This window comes from Gossypium raimondii, chromosome 11 (assembly GCF_025698545.1).
Source record: "Gossypium raimondii isolate GPD5lz chromosome 11, ASM2569854v1, whole genome shotgun sequence".
Lineage (NCBI taxonomy): Eukaryota > Viridiplantae > Streptophyta > Magnoliopsida > Malvales > Malvaceae > Gossypium > Gossypium raimondii.
Window position 1 is genome coordinate 1203421 of NC_068575.1, and position 17889 is coordinate 1221309.

The 17889-nt window shown below is 36.0% G+C and overlaps 2 protein-coding genes across 2 annotated transcripts; both read right to left on the reverse strand.

Moving 5' to 3' along the window:
- Window positions 1-8324: 8324 nt before the first annotated feature.
- Window positions 8325-9841, reverse strand: LOC128034869 (putative disease resistance RPP13-like protein 1). Its single transcript, XM_052623840.1, has 2 exons — window positions 9696-9841; window positions 8325-9590 (listed from the first exon to the last, which is right to left on the reverse strand). The coding sequence occupies exon 2, from the start codon at window positions 9460-9462 to the stop codon at window positions 8860-8862; it is 603 nt and encodes a 200-aa protein (XP_052479800.1). The 5' UTR covers window positions 9463-9590; window positions 9696-9841; the 3' UTR covers window positions 8325-8859.
- A 6303-nt stretch (window positions 9842-16144) lies between these two features.
- LOC105761702 (putative disease resistance protein RGA4) lies at window positions 16145-17569 on the reverse strand. Its single transcript, XM_012579603.2, has one exon. It carries the CDS (start codon window positions 17567-17569, stop codon window positions 16145-16147), a length of 1425 nt encoding a protein of 474 aa, XP_012435057.2.
- Window positions 17570-17889: the final 320 nt, after the last annotated feature.

Below are 17889 nucleotides of genomic sequence, written 5' to 3' on the forward strand. Positions count from 1 at the left end.
AAATCTTTGCTCAAATGCTATCTCGTTGAACAAAGATCAAGCATCATCATCAGATATGCCTTTCTGAACATGAGACATTAATCTATTTTTATATTCTATAAATATAATTATTTATGTATAAATTAAAATGTAAATGTTGATATATATATATACATACATTACCTGTAGAGTCTAAATAGAATTTTAAAGATGTAACCACCCACTAAGTAATAATTAAATAAAATTACTAATTTTATATTAAAAACTTTGTTAAGGGACGGTCTTTCTTTATAAATTTCCTGCAGCTTCAATTGTGTTTTTCTGAATGATAATGAATAGCAGCACAATGATGCCATGAATAAAGAATAACAAGTTGGGCAGCATTTTCAATTGAATTTATCATATTATATTTAATTACAAGTTTTTATACAAATACTTAAAATTATTTATAGTTTCTCCTCGGTCATTAAATAAAAAGATAAATGCGCTTCAACGTGTTCAAATTCACATTCTCTTATATAAGCAATAATGTTGATACCAACCGAACTAAAACTTATTCAATTTTTATCACAAATTTTCTCTCTCCATAGATAGTTTAGAAAAGAAGTTATACTATACTCTTATTAATAAGTATTGATATTGTTGATGTAGGTGAGCGTGTTAATATTTGTTATTAATGGTAGTAGCATTTTAATTATTTTATTATACATTTATTTGTTTATTGTATGTGGGTGATGATTTTTATTTGTTTATTATTGGAAATTTTGACTCATTCTTTTGTTCCATGTTGGAATAATAGTTTGAATAACAGGTTTGGAGTAGTAAAAATGACACGATTGACTTTTTAATTACGTGGTTGTTGATTTAATTGAGCAATAAAAGGAATTTTGTACTAAAATTACGAAATGATGGTCATCATCTTTATGAAATAACTAAAGATTCGTATCCTTATCCAATCATTACTTTTTAAAGTGTATTAGGAGCTGCTTTCAAAATTAGATAAGATTATTTACATTATTGTTATCTTCTTTTCTCATGAATTTTGGATAGTTTTTTTCATATATTTTTACTAATCATTTTCTCATGTTTTCAATATTTTAAAATTTTATTAGGATTTCTTTTAGGGTTTTAGGTAGAAAAATAAAAGATTTTTTGGGTACTAAGTAGAAAATAAAATGTCTTTGAGTTTGTCTCCAGTCACTGCGTACGTCCATTTAGATTATATGAGCTCTTTCCTATCAAGTGGGAGTAAAATATCTATGCCTTTATGATGTCCCTTTAAGTAAACATAAGAAAGTATATTCCCTCGAATTAAACATGTTTCTTATCATCCTACAATGGGTGATGATTTGGGGATCTTCTATCGATTAATATGGGTCTGTGAAATAAATCTTGGATATGGAGAGATATTATCCGACCTTTGTTAGGGCAAGACAACCTTAATGACTTGTTTGCGTCGAGTACTCAATTTTAGGTTGAGGACAGAAATCGAAATGGGTTGAGAACTCATATCTTATTATTGAAACGGATTGTAGAAACCTCATCAAACAGCTTCATCGTCTGTGTAGCAAAAATTTCATCTTGAATAAAACAATTTAAAGAACAGCGAAAATAAAATTTCTGAAGTTAATGGAACATAAAGAAAACATTCGATTACTGCAATGAAGGGAAAAAAGTGTTTGATTAGGGCAAGAGGAAGAGTGAAATAGTGATTCGGACTAAATGAAAAGGCAGGTGTTAATACATTTAGAGTCTAATAGTAATTTTATAGATAATAAAATCAAATAAAAAGTAATGCTGATTGGTGGGAAATGGTCCCACCATGTCTCAATGGAGACAAAGTTGGGTTGATGATAATTGAATTACATTCAATAATTCACACTTGGGGTGCTCTGCAAGCTTCATAGACCTCTCCACGTCAATGTCCATTGGGTACCTTTAATGATTTTTTAGAATTAAATTATTAGAAAGGTTTTCGAGAACGTTGTTAGATAGAGAGAGTCGCATGGTAGATAGATTGAAGACGTTGGTGGGGACTTTAGAATTGAACGCGGATGTGGAGGATTGGATATTGTGGATTCACGATAATGGGTGTTATTGATTTTCCGTTCGATAGAATTTGGAAATTGAAGGTTTCACCAAGAGTGCGTAATTTTATGTGGATGTTGGCGATTAATCGTGTATAAACTAAGATTTTTTGAGTATGCGGAGGATACAGCTGGATCCGTTATCTAGTGGCTGTTCATGGTGTGATAGAGTTGCAGAAAATATTAGTCTTTTTTTTTTTCTGTCCTTTTGATTAATAGTTTTTGGTCTCGTATTTTTAATTGGAGTTCTGATCGGAAGAATGTGGTGAATTTTGATGAGTTATTTACTTTGTGCTGGAACATGCCCCTGATAGGTCTGCAAAAAAGCTTATGGTTAGTGGCGATTGCGGCGTCTTGTTAGATTGTGTGGATATTCGGAATGATAAAGTGTTTGAAAGGTTGGTTACAACTCTTGACGCTTTATTGTTTCATTCTAAAATGAAAGCGTTAATGTGAGCAAGAGCTGTCCATAATGAATGTAACTTCTCGGAAAGTGATTGGTGGAGCTAGTCGGTGAAATGTTGTGTGGGTGGAAGATCGATGAGGACTCGAGAATTAGTTTGGGATCCTCCTCCCATGGGTAGGATAAAATTCAATGTGGCAGGGGTTGTTATGAATGAGATAGCGGCTTGTGGAGGAGTGTTGAGGGATGATAAGGAGGTGGTTTTGGCTTTATTTTCTGGTAGATATGTAGCGGGGGGCTTGGAAATGGTGGTTCTAATGGCAATTAAAGAGGCTGCAGAGATGGTTATAGAATTGATTCAGAAGGAGTAAGTCCCTTTAATCATAGAATGCGATTCTGTTGAAGTTGGTCAGCATGAAGCCAACACTCGATTCCATACAGGCCATGAAGACCAAGCAAAGCTGGAACAGATGCAAGAGCTGCTGATGCAAGCTCATTTTGTTCATTTTGTTATATTTAGTTGATGAAATGAGTGTTAGTTCATTTCTAACTAAGTTAGCTTTCTGATTGATGTAATTAGCTTATGTATGAGCTGTAAACACACTTTTGTATAAGTTTACAAGCTAAGATTTCAAATTTCTATGTAATTAGTGGAGGTAGGTAATTTCTTGTTGATTTTGACAAGCCTTATGCTTGAGTTATGTACTGGCTTCAAGCCATTGTTTTATGCATGAATCAAATCAGTTTTTGTTTATCAATATTCTCTCAAATTTCCCCAGCTTATTTTCTTCTTTCTTTAACTCGAAATTGTTTGTTTGCTCAGCAAGTTTCGAGGCTTGCTCGACAAGATACTTGCTGAGTCTGCTTGAGTCTATTGTTGCACCAACAATTGGTATCTAGAGCTTATTTCTTAAGGGACCTGTTATACAAATCCATGGCTTCATCAAGCTTTTCACCAGCTGCACCTCAAGTATTCAATGGAGAAGGCTATCACATATGGGTGGTCAAAATGAAGACTTACTGCGGGCTTATGATCGTGGGAGGTGGTCAACTCGGATGTTGAACCGAACCACTTAGAGGCAATCCAACGATGGCTCGGATCAGGTGACATCTTGATGAGAGGACCAAGAGGCACAAGGCCATGTCTTGCATTGAACTCGATGTCGGATGTGATTTTCACAAGGATTATGGCTGTGAATCACCAAAACAGAACTGGGATAAGTTGCAAGAAGAGTTTCAAGGGAGAGAGGACAAGGAAGCAAGCGATTCTTGAATTTGAGGAGAGATTTCGAGAATTTAAAGATGAAAGAAGAAGAAACTGTCAAGCAATATTCTGACAGGATTATGGCTGTGGTTAATAGCATCAGGCTCCTTGGAGAGCAGTTTAATGAAGCTAGGATAGTGGAGAAAGTAATAGCAACTCTGCCTGAGAGGTATGAGGCAAAAATCTCATCTCTCGAGGACTCAAGGGATCTGTCCACCATTTCCCTGACTGAGTTGATCAATGCTCTATATGCTCAAGAGCAGAGGAGAGCAAGTAGACTGGAAGAGCATCAAGAAGGTGCCTTTCAAGCAAGGACAAATACTGCCTACAAAGGCAAGAAGGCCTGGAGAGACAAGCCAAAGAATGATGCTGCGAGAAGAGAAGGTCAAACTTGCAAGCACTGCAGAAGAATTTGGTCATCCGAGAAGAAAATCTTGGTTCAATCCAGATGCTGTGTGTCAGCATTGTAAGAAGAAGGGTCATGTTGAGAGAGTTTGCAAGAGCAAGACCAAAACAAGACTGAACCAGTCTCAACAGATGAAAGCTGAGGCTCGAGTAGCTAAGGAGGACAGTGACCAAGAGGAGCAAGTCTTTGCTGTGTCATGCTCAGCTGCTCAGGAAAGGCTCTCATCTGGTTGGCTCCTAGACAGTGGATGCACCAATCACATGACACCGATCTTGCAATCTTCAAGTCTTTAGACGAAACTGTAGAACCAAAGTCAAAATTGGTAATGGGCACTTTATTCAAGTGAAGGCAAAGGTGATGTCTTGATATGCACTCCACAGTGCCAAAATGATCTCAAATGTGCTCCGGTGCACGAAATTGTGAAACCTACTCGGCATAGCTCAATTCTTTGGAGAAAGGTTACTCTGTGGTGTTCAAGGACAAGCAGTGCCAAATCAGTGATCCAAGTGGATCCAAACTGATGGCAGTCCCTATGGCTGATAAGAGCTTTGTGGTTGACTGGACAAAGAAGTCAGACATTGCCTACACAGCCACATCAGATGAATCTAAGTTGTGGCATCAAAGGCTGGGACATGCCAACTTCAGATCGATGGCCCGAATGGTCAGAGAAGACCTGGCTGAAAACTTCATCAACTCAGTGAACCATGATGATGTGTGTGAAGTGTGTCAGCTAGGAAAACAGGCCAGATTGCCATTTCCCATGAATCAAGCCTGGAGAGCCTCTGAAAAACTCCAACTGGTGCACACTGATGTGTGTGGCCCTATGAGGACTGAGTCACTAAGTGGAAACAGGTACTTCATACTGTTTGTTGATGATTTCTCTAGATATTGCTGGCTTTACTTCTTAAAACAGAAATCAGAAGTGGCCACTGTGTTTTGGAAGTTTAAAATTGCTGCTGAGACAGAAACAGGCTGCAAGCTGAAGACCATAAGGTCTGATAATGGGACTGAGTACACCTCAGCTCAGTTCCAAGCCTTCTGTGATAAGGCAGGCATCAAACACCAGCTTACCAACACTTATACACCTCAACAGAATGGTGTAAGTGAAAGGAAGAATAGGAGCTTAATGGATATGGCGGTGCTTAATGATTGGAAGAATCGCCTAAAGCACTATGGGCGAAGCGATTCTTTCTTGCAACATACATTCGAATAGACTTCCAACCAAGGCTTTGGATCGAAGACTCCATTCGAGGCTGGTTTGGCTTCAAGCCATCAACGGCTCATCTGAAGGTCTTTGGATGCATATGTTACACACATGTACCTGCTGTTAAAAGGGACAAATTATGCGAAAGGGCTCGACACGGTCTTACGGTGGGCTCTGACCTTTGTTAAGAAAGGCTATAGGATCTTGGATCCTTCAACAAACAAAGTATCGATGGCGAGGATGTGGTATTTGATGAAAGGTCATGTTGGGCTGGAAAGGCATGAACACGTGGAAGTTTCGAAGAACTTACAACAAACCAAGCGAGCGAACAAAGTGTTCTGAAATGGACATTGATGATGAACCGATCGGAGGAACAAGATCAATGGTGAGATTTATGAAAGGGCTCATATAGCCATAGTGAACCAAGTAACTTTGAAGAGGTGAAGCAAAGCAAGAGTGGAAGCGAGCAATGGTGAGAGATCAGCATGATTGAGAAGAACCAGACCTGGGAATTGGTTGAAAAGCCAGTCAAAAGGAAGGTGATTGGGGTGAAATGGGTGTACAAAGCCAAGCAAAATGCTGATGGTACCTTGAACAAACTGAAAGCAAGGTTGGTTGTCAAGGGGTTCAGTCAGAGGTATGGCTTGGACTACCTGGAGACCTTTGCACCAGTGGCCAGGCTCGACACCATCAGACTGCTGATTGCCTTAGCAGCCCAGCTCGAATGGAAAATTCATCAACTCGATGTGAAATCAGCCTTTCTGAATGGTTTTTTAGATGAAGACATCTATGTTGAACAACCACAAGGGTTTGAAATAGTGGGAGAGAGCATATGGTCTACAAATTGAAGAAGGCCCTATATGGCTTAAAGCAGGCTCCAAGGGCACAATGCAGTGAGAATCGATGGCTACTTGGTGATCTGGGATTCAATCGAAGCAAGAGTGAGCCAACATCGTATGTCAAGAAGCAAGGGACACAAACACAACTCATTGTGTCCCTATATGTTGATGACTTCTTGGTGACGGGAGGAGATCGGCGATCTTGGTTAATTTCAAGACCAAGATGCAAGAGGTGTTTGAAATGTCGATCTTGGGAGATGTCCTATTTTCTTGGAATGGAGGTGACTCAAGCACGAATGGGATATTTTTAAGTCGGAAGAGCTTTGCCACAAAGATTCGACCAAGTTCTCCATGCAAAACAACAAACCAACTAAAACACATTCTTTGTTGGAGAAAAACTATCGAGCCAAGGAAATTTTGAGAAGGTATGTGAAACTACCTCTGAGAGTCTAGTTGGTTGTTTGCTATACTTGGCGCCACTAGACCGGACATAATGTATCTTGTAGGATTGCTCTCAAGGTTCTTGCATTGTTGCAATGAGAAGCATTTTCAGTTGCCAAGAGAGTGCTCGAGATATGTCAAAGGCACTTTGGACTATGGCTTAAGGTACAATGAGAAAGGAAATCTAAATCTAGTTGGGTACCTTGATAGTGGTGAAATTTGGATCGATAGATGACATGAAAAGCACCTCGGGTATGCTTTCAACCTTGGTTCACTATGTTCTGCTGGAGCTCGAAGAAGCAAAGTCCGGTGGCACAATCTCTGCTGAAGCGAGTATGTGGGCGACAAGTCTTATCAACCAAACCATTTGGCTTAGGAAAATCTGGTGATTTGAATATGGATCAAAGGGAAGCAACAGAGATCTTCGTGACAATCAATCTCTTGTTGCAATTGCCAAAAATCACGTGTTCCATGGAAGAACAAAGCATTTTAGCATTAAGCTATATGTTATTCGAGAAATGGAGCAAGCTCGAGGAAGTGAAGCTAATTCTTTGCAATTGAGAGGACCGACTTGCGGACATTTTGACTAAAGCCCTTAATGTCACAAGGTTTGAGCATTTAAGAAGAAAATTAGGTGTTTGCACCATGCTAACCAAGGAGGAGTGTTGAAGTTGGTCAGCATGAAGCCAACACTCGATTCCATACAGGCCATGAAGACCAAGCAAAGTGGAGCAGATGCAAGAGGCTGCGATGCAAGCTCATTTTGTTCATTTTGTTATATTTAGTTGATGAAATGAGTGTTAGTTCATTTCTAACTAAGTTAGCTTTCTGATTGATGTAATTAGCTTATGTATGAGCTGTAAACACACTTTTGTATAAGTTTACAAGCTAAGATTTCAAATTTCTATGTAATTAGTGGAGGTAGGTAATTTCTTGTTGATTTTGACAAGCCTTATGCTTGAGTTATGTACTGGCTTCAAGCCATTGTTTTATGCATGAATCAAATCAGTTTTTGTTTATCAATATTCTCTCAAATTTCCCCAGCTTATTTTCTTCTTTCTTTAACTCGAAATTGTTTGTTTGCTCAGCAAGTTTCGAGGCTTGCTCGACAAGATACTTGCTGAGTCTGCTTGAGTCTATTGTTGCACCAACAGATTCAATTACTGTTTCAGATTAATTGAAATATAGAAATCTTCAACCGTGGTCGTTTAGGAATTTGTTCGCCAATATTGAAGGAAGTTTAAGGCGAATGGCTAAGGTTCGAATTGAAGTTACAAATCGAGGTAAGAATGGAATGGCAGAAGCCTTGGCTAAAGCAGGTTTGTTGGGGAATACCTTGTTTAGACCATATTGGTAAACTAGTTTGGAGTTTGCTGTTTTCCTAGTTGTTTGTGCTCTGTTTTGGTATAGTTTGGCTGCTTTTGATTCCTTGCCTGAACTGGTATAGGTTGGGTGATCCCAACGCCTTTTCTTGTAATCAATTGACTGAGAAAAAAAATAAAAAACAAAACAGAAAGGCAAAAGAGCTAAAGCTAAAGCTTCGTTCTACTAAATCTTTAAAATATCCAAACCCGATCTCTTCAAGAGATTGACTTTGATTCAATTGCTTTACGAAACCTTGTGCAATCCAAAACTCAACAAGTGTTTGCACATCAATCACAAGATCTTTTGGATAAAGTCGGCAATAAGCAAAGGAATGCTTCAAATGGGATGGGAGATGATCGTAGCTAAACTAAAGTGTAGGTAGAATTTTACCTTCGTTTTGAGATATTCTAACAAGTTCATTATCTCTAAAAGAATGCCACTCCTTTTCAGTTTCTTTGTAAGATAATGTACTTGCTATCGTCCTTATGACTAAGGGAACACCACTACACCTTTCTAAAATCTGTTTTCCTATTTCCACAAAGGCTGAATTCGTTGAGTCTGCATATCTTTGCTCAAATGCTATTTCTTTGAACAAAGACCAAGCACCGTCATCAGACAAGCCTTTTAGAACATGAGGCTGATATTTACTAGTGATCTAGGCTACCTTAAAAGAGCGAGTAGTGATCTTGTTTATCCGCACCTACCAATAACTCTTTTAAACTAACCCATTATTCCCTCTCTTCATTCCAAATGTCATCCGAAACAAGCAAATATTTTTTTCCACCAATTTTATCTCGAAGTTGTTTTTGCAATTGGTCCATTTCGAGATTTTGATCTGGTGCTTGGCCAGTTATAGATTTGATAATGTTTTCTAAATTTTTTTGACATCAAAAACATCTGAAACACACACCCACATCCTCAATTCAAAATAATCATAGACCATTTTATCATTATAAACAAACTGCGCCAACGCAGTCTTCCCTAACCCTCCAAACCCCACAATCGGAATGATGTAAACATTCTCTTCACTTTCAAACTCTAACATGAGTTTTAGAAGAGCCGCTTTATCATCATCCCTCCTTATTATTTTATCTTTAATCACAAAAGAGTTTGTTTGCTGTCTCTTTTTAATCATGAAAGAGGTTTCCACTGGGCGGTCACGCACCATGAAGCCGAAAGTGTTGGCCTCACTTTCAATTGAAGCTAATCTCGCCTTAATGGCCTTAATTTTCTTACCCATTTTGAGACCGTAAGCAAACTGATTTGAGCTTGAAAAGAAAAGGCGTACCTCTTTCGTCAGCTTGTTCCCACCCATTAGATCTTTCCGCAAAGCTTCGGTAGAGAAATCATCGAGCAAGTCGTCAGCATCATAAAGTACATCTTTCAGCTTTTCAAGCCAATCTTTGACGAGATGGCTGGTCACGGATCGCTCTTCAGCGTCAAGAACCACAGCTTTGATTGAGGAGACGTGCATTTGAGGTCGTCGAGGTCGTCTTTGAGATTCCACCACAGTCCAGTTTGAAAGAGAACACGAGAGCTCAACTTAATAATGAGCTCTGCAGCGATGTCGAAAGCAATTGCTTCGGCCATTGTTGGTTCAAACTGAAATCAAGGCAAAAAGTGTTTGATTGCTGCAAGAGGAGAAAATGAAAATGAATCGAAATGCAGAGACTCTAAATATATTTATAGATGTTACCATTCACTCACCAAGTAGTATAATTAAATGAAAATAATGTTTATTGGTGGGAAATGGTCCCATCGTATTTGTTGGACTTGGAACAATGAAACAAAGACAAAGGAACAGAACAGTTTCTTGAGAAATAAGGCTCGAGACTTGCAGAACAAACAATGACAGATTTAAGCTTTGAAGAACTAAAATGAAACTAAAAATTGAGAGAGTATGTAGAATGATGAATTCTTGGATGTATTTTCATTAGAATGAGCAATGGCATAAAGCCAATACAAATACCAGACATGAACTGGTCAGCACAAGCAAATCAACACCTAAAACACTACCTAACTCCACTAATTACAGTGTAACTTACAAAACCTTACTTGCACACATAGGTAAGCTGATTTATCATCTTATCACCGCCTAAACATCAAGTACAACTTGACTTGTTTTCAACTCAGTTACAAAATATTAATTCAAAAGTAACAAAACAAAACAGTCTGCATGGTTCGGGCAGTTTCTGTTGCTCCATGGTAGCATGCAAGCCAGCTTCAACAGTATTTAATGTTTGACACAAATATCTCAAAGGAGCCAAAGTTCGATGATGATAATTGGTGGGAAGTTGGGGTACTGTACAAATACAACAACATGGGCAAAATTTGTCAATGCGGATTCCTAAAAAATAATTGAAATCTGTCGGATAAATGAGCTTCAAAAGCTGCACATACAGTATATCTGTTTAGATATTATGAATCCAAGGACCTAAACCGTATTTTTCTCTCATAAAAAGGTCTCTCGAATTTCTCTTTCACCTTGTTTCTTTCTTCATTATTAAATACTGACATAAGCATAAAAGATTATCTCAAACATGTTTTATATGTTTACAGTTTACACATTAGAAATTAATTAACGTTTTGATATGATTGAATTTAATACATTATTGAAATATAATAAGAACAAATTTATCAGAATAAAACATGCCAAATGTGAAAGAAAAATTAATTATCGTTAATAACTTGCAATATTTAATGACATAGATTAGTCAATAATTAATTCTTGCCATATTTTTTCCATTCTATATATAAAACAAATAACATAATTAAATATAAGAACAATAAATTTGTTGTGTTTCTAATATTAGTTCCTGCCAAAATTAATACAATCCGACTAACTTTAATTTGTAATTTTAATTCAAGAGAAAAGAAAAGTTAAAAGAAAACATTTTATTTTCCCAAACACTTTTTATGAAAAATAGAGAGATTAATTGGCATTAAATAGAAATATTTTTTTTCTGAAAAACTCTCCCCCTCCCTCTCCCTACAACTTTTTTTGGAAAACTTTCCCTCTCCTCTCATTTGCCTTGCCTTCTTCTCTTCCTCTTTTCTTTTTATTTTTCATTAATTTTTTCAAATCAAAGTTAATGGCAGAGAAGGAGCTATAAGGCAGTAAAAATGAAGGAAGGCAGAGAAGTAAAAATTGAAGATTTCTGACACCAATCTAATTGGATCCACCTAAACTTTTTTGGTGATTTTGAGAATAATGAATTTGTGGAGAAAATTAAGTCCAATTTGGGGGAATAGTGCGACTGTATTTAATGTTTGACACAAATTTCTCAAATCAGCCAACGCGGGATGATGATTTTGTAAAATTTCGTCAAAGTTCTTATATTATGGCTATTGTTAAAGTCCATTACTACGTTACTATACTCTTATTATTATTATTATTCTTATATTGATAAGTGTGTTAATATTTATTATTCGATAATGATAGCATTTTGTTGATAAGATCAACCATTTTGAAATTGTATTGTGCATTTTTATCACACTCGATATCTATGGGGGTTTGTTTATAAGTTGTTGCGGTGAAGTATTTTATTAAGGTAAAGTAGCCACTTAATTATTAGTATATTTTTATTTTGATTATTTAAATCTATTAAATTTTATTTTAACTGCTAATATTATTAACATTTAATATTTTGGTCACTCCTTTGTAAATCAGTAATGGAATATTGATGGGAGGGTCTTTGCTCATAAATTTTGGGCAGTTTTCAATATATGTTTCTTGAGGATGCAATGAATATAGAAGAAAAGTTGGTCAGACTTTTCAAGATACGAAGAAAAAAGAAGAAATATGAGCATCGAAGGTACTCCAAAGTCCTAAGCCTAAAGTCTGAATAGAATAAGTAGAAGATAGTTTAGAATGACAGTTTCCCGTTCACATATATGATGCAATTTTTTATTCAACAGATACACAAGACTTAATTAAGTGAGGGTCTTCCTTCATAAATGTAGTACATGATGCAACGAATAAAGAAAGGAAAGGTTGTGCAGACTTTTCAATTTTGGATGACCATTCTCACCAAATCATAGCTTTTGCCTCTTATTTTCAATTGGTGTCTAGGGTTTGATATCAATTGAAAATTTAAATATTTTAAATAAAAAAAACTTAAACATAAATATTTTGTCACTCCACCTAAAAATCAAGGTACCTCAATGTTAAATAATTTAAAATAATTAATTAACATAATATTAAATATTAACAAAATTGTTATTCATTAAAAATTAATGTATACTTTTTTATAATTTTTTAAAATTTTCAAGGTTTCTTTCCATTAAATAAAAGTTCTAAGTTAATTTATAAATTTTATAAAGTAACTTAATGTTACTATTAAAGTAAAAATTTCCATTAAAATTTGTTTTAAATCAATAAAGTTAATATCTAATGGTAAATTTTAATTTTAAAAAATCAATGTTGGTGGCAAAATTAATTAAAATTCAAAGTTTAGCGGTTAATTTCAAGCACATAAAAGTTGAGTGGTAAATTTATCCATATTCTTAATGTATAATGACTAACATCAATCAAAACAAAAATATAGTGACAAATTTCGATATCCACTGATAGTATAGTGGCAAATTTACACTATAACTCAATTAAAACAATACATAATTAATAAGTTACCAATTTTAAACATCATAGGTACTTATTATATCTTTGTAGTACATAGTCGACTACCCAATTTAAACTACTTTTCTCCAGTTTATAATATGTACACAAGTCTAAAATTATCTTTTAAAAGAATTTCAAAGTTATTTTTATAAGAGATCATTTTAAAGGTGATTGTTTATACCTAACCAAAAAAAGACTGATGATGACTTCATATTTTGTTTATCCACTGAATAGGTCTAGTCCCTTCCAAAAATCTATTATGATATATTGACAATTCTGTTGGGAAATTTTTGAGAGTTAAATCAAAAGACACAACAAAGACAATTTGAATACCCTATTAAATTTTGAACATCGCTAGTACAGCACCATCAAGCTCAATCTCTTCTCTTCCTATGAAGTAGGGCACCCTTTATCTGTTTGGAATTTCAGCTAAATTTGTTATTGAAGGTCCAAACAGAAAAAAAAATGAAGTTGGTTCAGAATATTTGGTGATAAGGTTGAGGTTGATAAAATGATTCATTATTTATATATGAACAGCGATATACTAAACATATTCTATATTTGCATTTATAGTTTCAATCTTGCAATGTCTTCAAGTTAGTAGAACTCAATCTTGAAATCGCTCAATGGTTCCTGCGTGAAGCTCTTTCATTAAATGATAGTCCACAAAATGTACATAAAATTGCTTGATAATTAGTTGTGTTTTCTTGTGTTGTAACATTATTTGGAATATCGAAAGAGAAAAATGTACTTTCTTTTTTTTTTAAGTTGACACATACATAAGTAAAATTAAAAAACACAATCAAGATACTTGCGCAGTTCAAAATTTGTCCTACATCTACAGAACCATGCTCAGAGATAAATCCATTGTATACTTTACAGTACAAATAAATGATTTATGCCAAACCCCTCAAAACATTTGGTGTGACTGTGACCTCACTTTTGTACAATGAAATAAACTCTTTCCCTATTCACTTTAACTATGCAATTGAAAATCAACACTCAAAAAGGGTAACCTCTCTTTGTACAATGAAATAAACTCTGCTTCGTGTAATATATGATATGCTCTGCCGAAGAAGAGAGCCAAAATCTAACAAAAATTAGGATTAGATCATCAGAGGGACTCGTCAACAATGAAATTCAGGATAAATCTACAAAATTCGTGTCAATCTTCAACAAACTACTCTCCCCAAACTACTCTCCGGTGGCTTACTGCACAAATTAGCAAAATATTATGAAAGATGGAAAAAGAAATAGAAATTTCTTGAAAAAAAAAAGGGTCATAAGAATAAATAAAAAACAAGGACAGACCAACCTGATAACAACCAGATATTTTAATGTTGGCGATGTGAGCAATCTTATGCCAATCAGCGCCAATGTCCTTCCGACATCTTTCTTCCAACTGAGGAACTCTTCCTATATCTAACATTTCCAAATTGGTTAGGCAAGGCATCTTGGAAGCGATCTTAAATTGGGCAAATCAGAGAGATAAAGAAATTGCAGATTTGTTAGATGTTGAACCCACTCCGGAAGATGCCGACACTGGGGAATTTTTGCCAGTGATAGAGAGCGTAGGTTACAATGCCATGGACAGATCAGCTGATGAAGAATGCATGTCCTGTTTTTTGGCTCTTCCATTGAACTCATGCTGAAAGAGAAGAAGCTTAATTATGGGGTTATATTAGGTCATTTGAAATTGTGAGATTATTATGATTTATAAATGTAAAGCAATTAAGTAATTACCTCCTCTTTTTCTGCATCTAATTTCTTAAAGTTGTCAAATGCCTTTCAGAATAAACATACAGGCCAATGGGTTACTGCACAAATTAGCAAAAATATTATGAAAAATGATAATTAAAGAATTTGGACTAGTAGTAGTATTTCAATAAGGAAATTAATGAAAAGACCAACCAGAAGGGATGTGAGCAATCTTATACCAATCGGCACCAATGTCCTTCTCACACCTTTCCTCCAACTGAGGAACTCTATATATATTTAACCGTTGCAAATTGGTTAGGCAACGCATCTCATCCGGAAGCGATGTTAAATTGGGTAAATTAATGAGAGAAAGATCTTGCAGATTTATTAGATGTTGCAAGCACCCATCTAGCGTGTGAGTATCCAATCCCTCAATGTTGTCTACATGGAAAGATTTCAATTTGGAGAGAGGAAGAGAAGAGGTTGAACTTGAAGGGGTCTTAGCATTCATGTTCATCTTCATGGTCTGCTTTAACGGCCTTGAACTGGTATTCACCAACTTTAGCTTATGATCAAGTGAAGGATACAACGGCATTGAAGTCAAAGGGCAATCTTCAATCCATAAATAGGAAAGACAAGGAAATGCCATGGTTGATGTTCCTGTAACTGTTGTGCCGTCCTCGTTGGAATCGTCACCAATTGCTTCTTATTGTCCTCCACCAACTCTTCATATTGGGGCAGTGCAAGAGAAAGAGAACCTTAAGCGACGGGGAGAATGGTTCTGTGTTTCCTTGACTTCCTTTTGGGCTGTTATCATCCATGTACTCCAGCTCAATACAACCATAAATATACAGATGTTTAAGACAAGGCAATTGAGCAAAAGAAGGGAGATGCTTGAAATTACCCCACAATATTCTAATCGCGACAAGATTTGTGAGCAAAGAAAGCCAACTAGGATACTTGGAATCACCCCTCCATCCTACAATACGGAGCTCCTTGAGATTAGGATGAGGCTGGAGGTCTTCAAGTGACTTGTCATCATCGTAATCACCATTCCATACTAAAACCAACAATCTCAAATGTTGCTTCTCTTTCAAATTAGCAGCCTTAAACTTCTCTTTTGCATTTTGTACGAATCCCAAATTTCTTATTGTTAGCTCTCCACTTAAGTTGTTAAGCCCATTCAATTCACTTAGATCTGCACTGCCATGGGAACCATTTTTATCCACTACAAACATGCTTAACGTTTCAAGAGAACTCAGCTTTCCTATTCCACGTGGCATATGAGTTAAGCCATTACAACCACGACACGCAAGATGGGTAAGCTTCACCAATTTTTCAATCTTATTTGGCAATTTTTCAAGCCCATCACACCAGTCAAGTTTCAGCACTTGCAAATTTTGTATCTTGCAAATACTCTTTGGGAGAATCTTAAGATCTTCATTGTCAGAAAGATCAAGGTACCTCAAATGTTTCAACTTATGAATGGAGAGTGGAATTGTACTAAAACCAAAATCATCCAATTTTAAGACACGCAAGCATCTATAATTTGAAATTATAAAATCGAAAATTCCGTCCCTCTTATTTTGACGGTTCTTGTTTGAAAATCGTAACAAAGTTCGCAACTTCTTTCCTTTAAATAAAGGAATTAATGAATCGTCACTAATTGATATATGGCGACATTTTTCACCAATCTCACCTACACTTAAATTTGAATCTACAATACTGCTCTCTGTCCCTCCTACTGATTCAGCTAGATCATGCATTAAATCATGCATTTTACATGTCATTTCTTGCAGAGAGTTTCTTCCTGTTACTTCTTGAAAGAAACATTTTTCAGCTAATTCCTTAAAAACCCAAACCCAACCTCTTCAAGTGATTGCTTTGGATTTGATTGCTTTACGAAACCTTGTGCTATCCAAAATTGAATAAGCATTTGTACATTAATTTCATAATCTTTTGGATACAATCGGCAATAAGTAAAGCAATGCTTCAAATGGGACGGGAGATGATCATAACTCAACTTAAGTGTATGTAGAATATCTCCTTCGATTTGTGATATTTTAGCAAGTTCATATTCTTTGAAAGAATGCCACTCATTTTCTGTTTCTTTCAAAGACAACGTACTAGCTATTGTCTTTATGACTAAGGGAACCCCACCACACCTTTTCGAAATTTGTTTCCCTTCTTCCACAAAGGTTGAATTTGTTGAGTCTACATATCTCTGCTCAAATGCTATCTTTTTGAACAATGACCAAGCATCATCATCAGACAAGCCTTTTAGTTTCAAGACATGGGATTGACATTTATTGGTAATCTTCGCTACTTTTAGAGATCGAGTAGTTTCTATTATCCTACTCCCTTTAGCCCCACCCATCAATAACTTCTTTAGCCTAGACCACTGTTCTGGGTCTTCATTCCAAATGTCATCCAAAATAAGCAAATATTTTTTCCCATCAATTTTATCTCGAAGTTGTTTTTGCAATTGATCCATTTCAAGATTTTGATCAGGTGCTTGATGAGTCACAGATTTGATAATGTTTGCTACAATAAGTTTCACATCAAAAACATTTGAAACACACACAAACATCGTCAACTCAAAATGACTTTTTACCATTTCATCGTTATAGACAAGTAGGACCAAAGCAGTCTTCCCTAAGCCTCCAAACCCCACAATTGGAATGATATAAACATTCTCTTCACTTTGAAACTCTAAAACGAGTTTTAGAAGAGCTGCTTTATCATCATCCCTCCCTATTATTTCATCTTCACGCTCAAAAGAATGTGTTTCCTGCCTCTTTTTAGTCATGAAAGAGGTTTCCGCGGGGCGATCACGCGGAATGAAGTAAAAAGTGTTGGCCTCCCTTTCAATTGAAGCTAATCTCGCTTTAATGGCCTTAATTTTCCGAGCCATTTTGAGCCCGTAAGCAAACTGGTTTGAGCTTGAAAAGAAAAGGCGTACCTCTTTCGTCAGCTTGTTCCCACCCAGTAGATCTTTCCGCAAAGCTTCAGTAGAGAAATCATCGAGCAAGTCGTCGGCATCATAAAGTACATCTTTCAGTTCTTCAAGCCAAACTTTGATGAGATTGTCGGTCACCGATTTCTCTTCTGCGTCAAGAAGCACAGCTTTGATTGTGGAGACGATGCTTTTGAGGTCGTCAAGGTCAGGTTTGAGATTCCACCACAGTGCAACCTGAGAGAGAGCAGGAGAGCTCAACTTAATAATGAGCTCTGCGGCGATGTTGAAAGCAATTGCTTCGGCCATTGATGGTTCAAACAGAAATGAAGGCAAAAAAGTGTTTGGCTATTGCAAGAGGAAAAGAGTGGAAGAAGATGAAACGCAGGTGTGAATGTATAGACACATGTGGAGTCTCATTAAGAAATAATTAAATAAAAGTCTCAGTATCTGTTTCTTGTTAATGAGCATAGCACTTTTCGATTGAGCATTGGAATCACAGTCATCATGTGCTTCAGCTTTGCTAATTTAAGTTCTTGGTGACAGTTACAATGGTGTCTATATTTTATGACTATAATTATATTTTCATTTCTATATTACTATGAATATTATTATTATCATTAAAATTA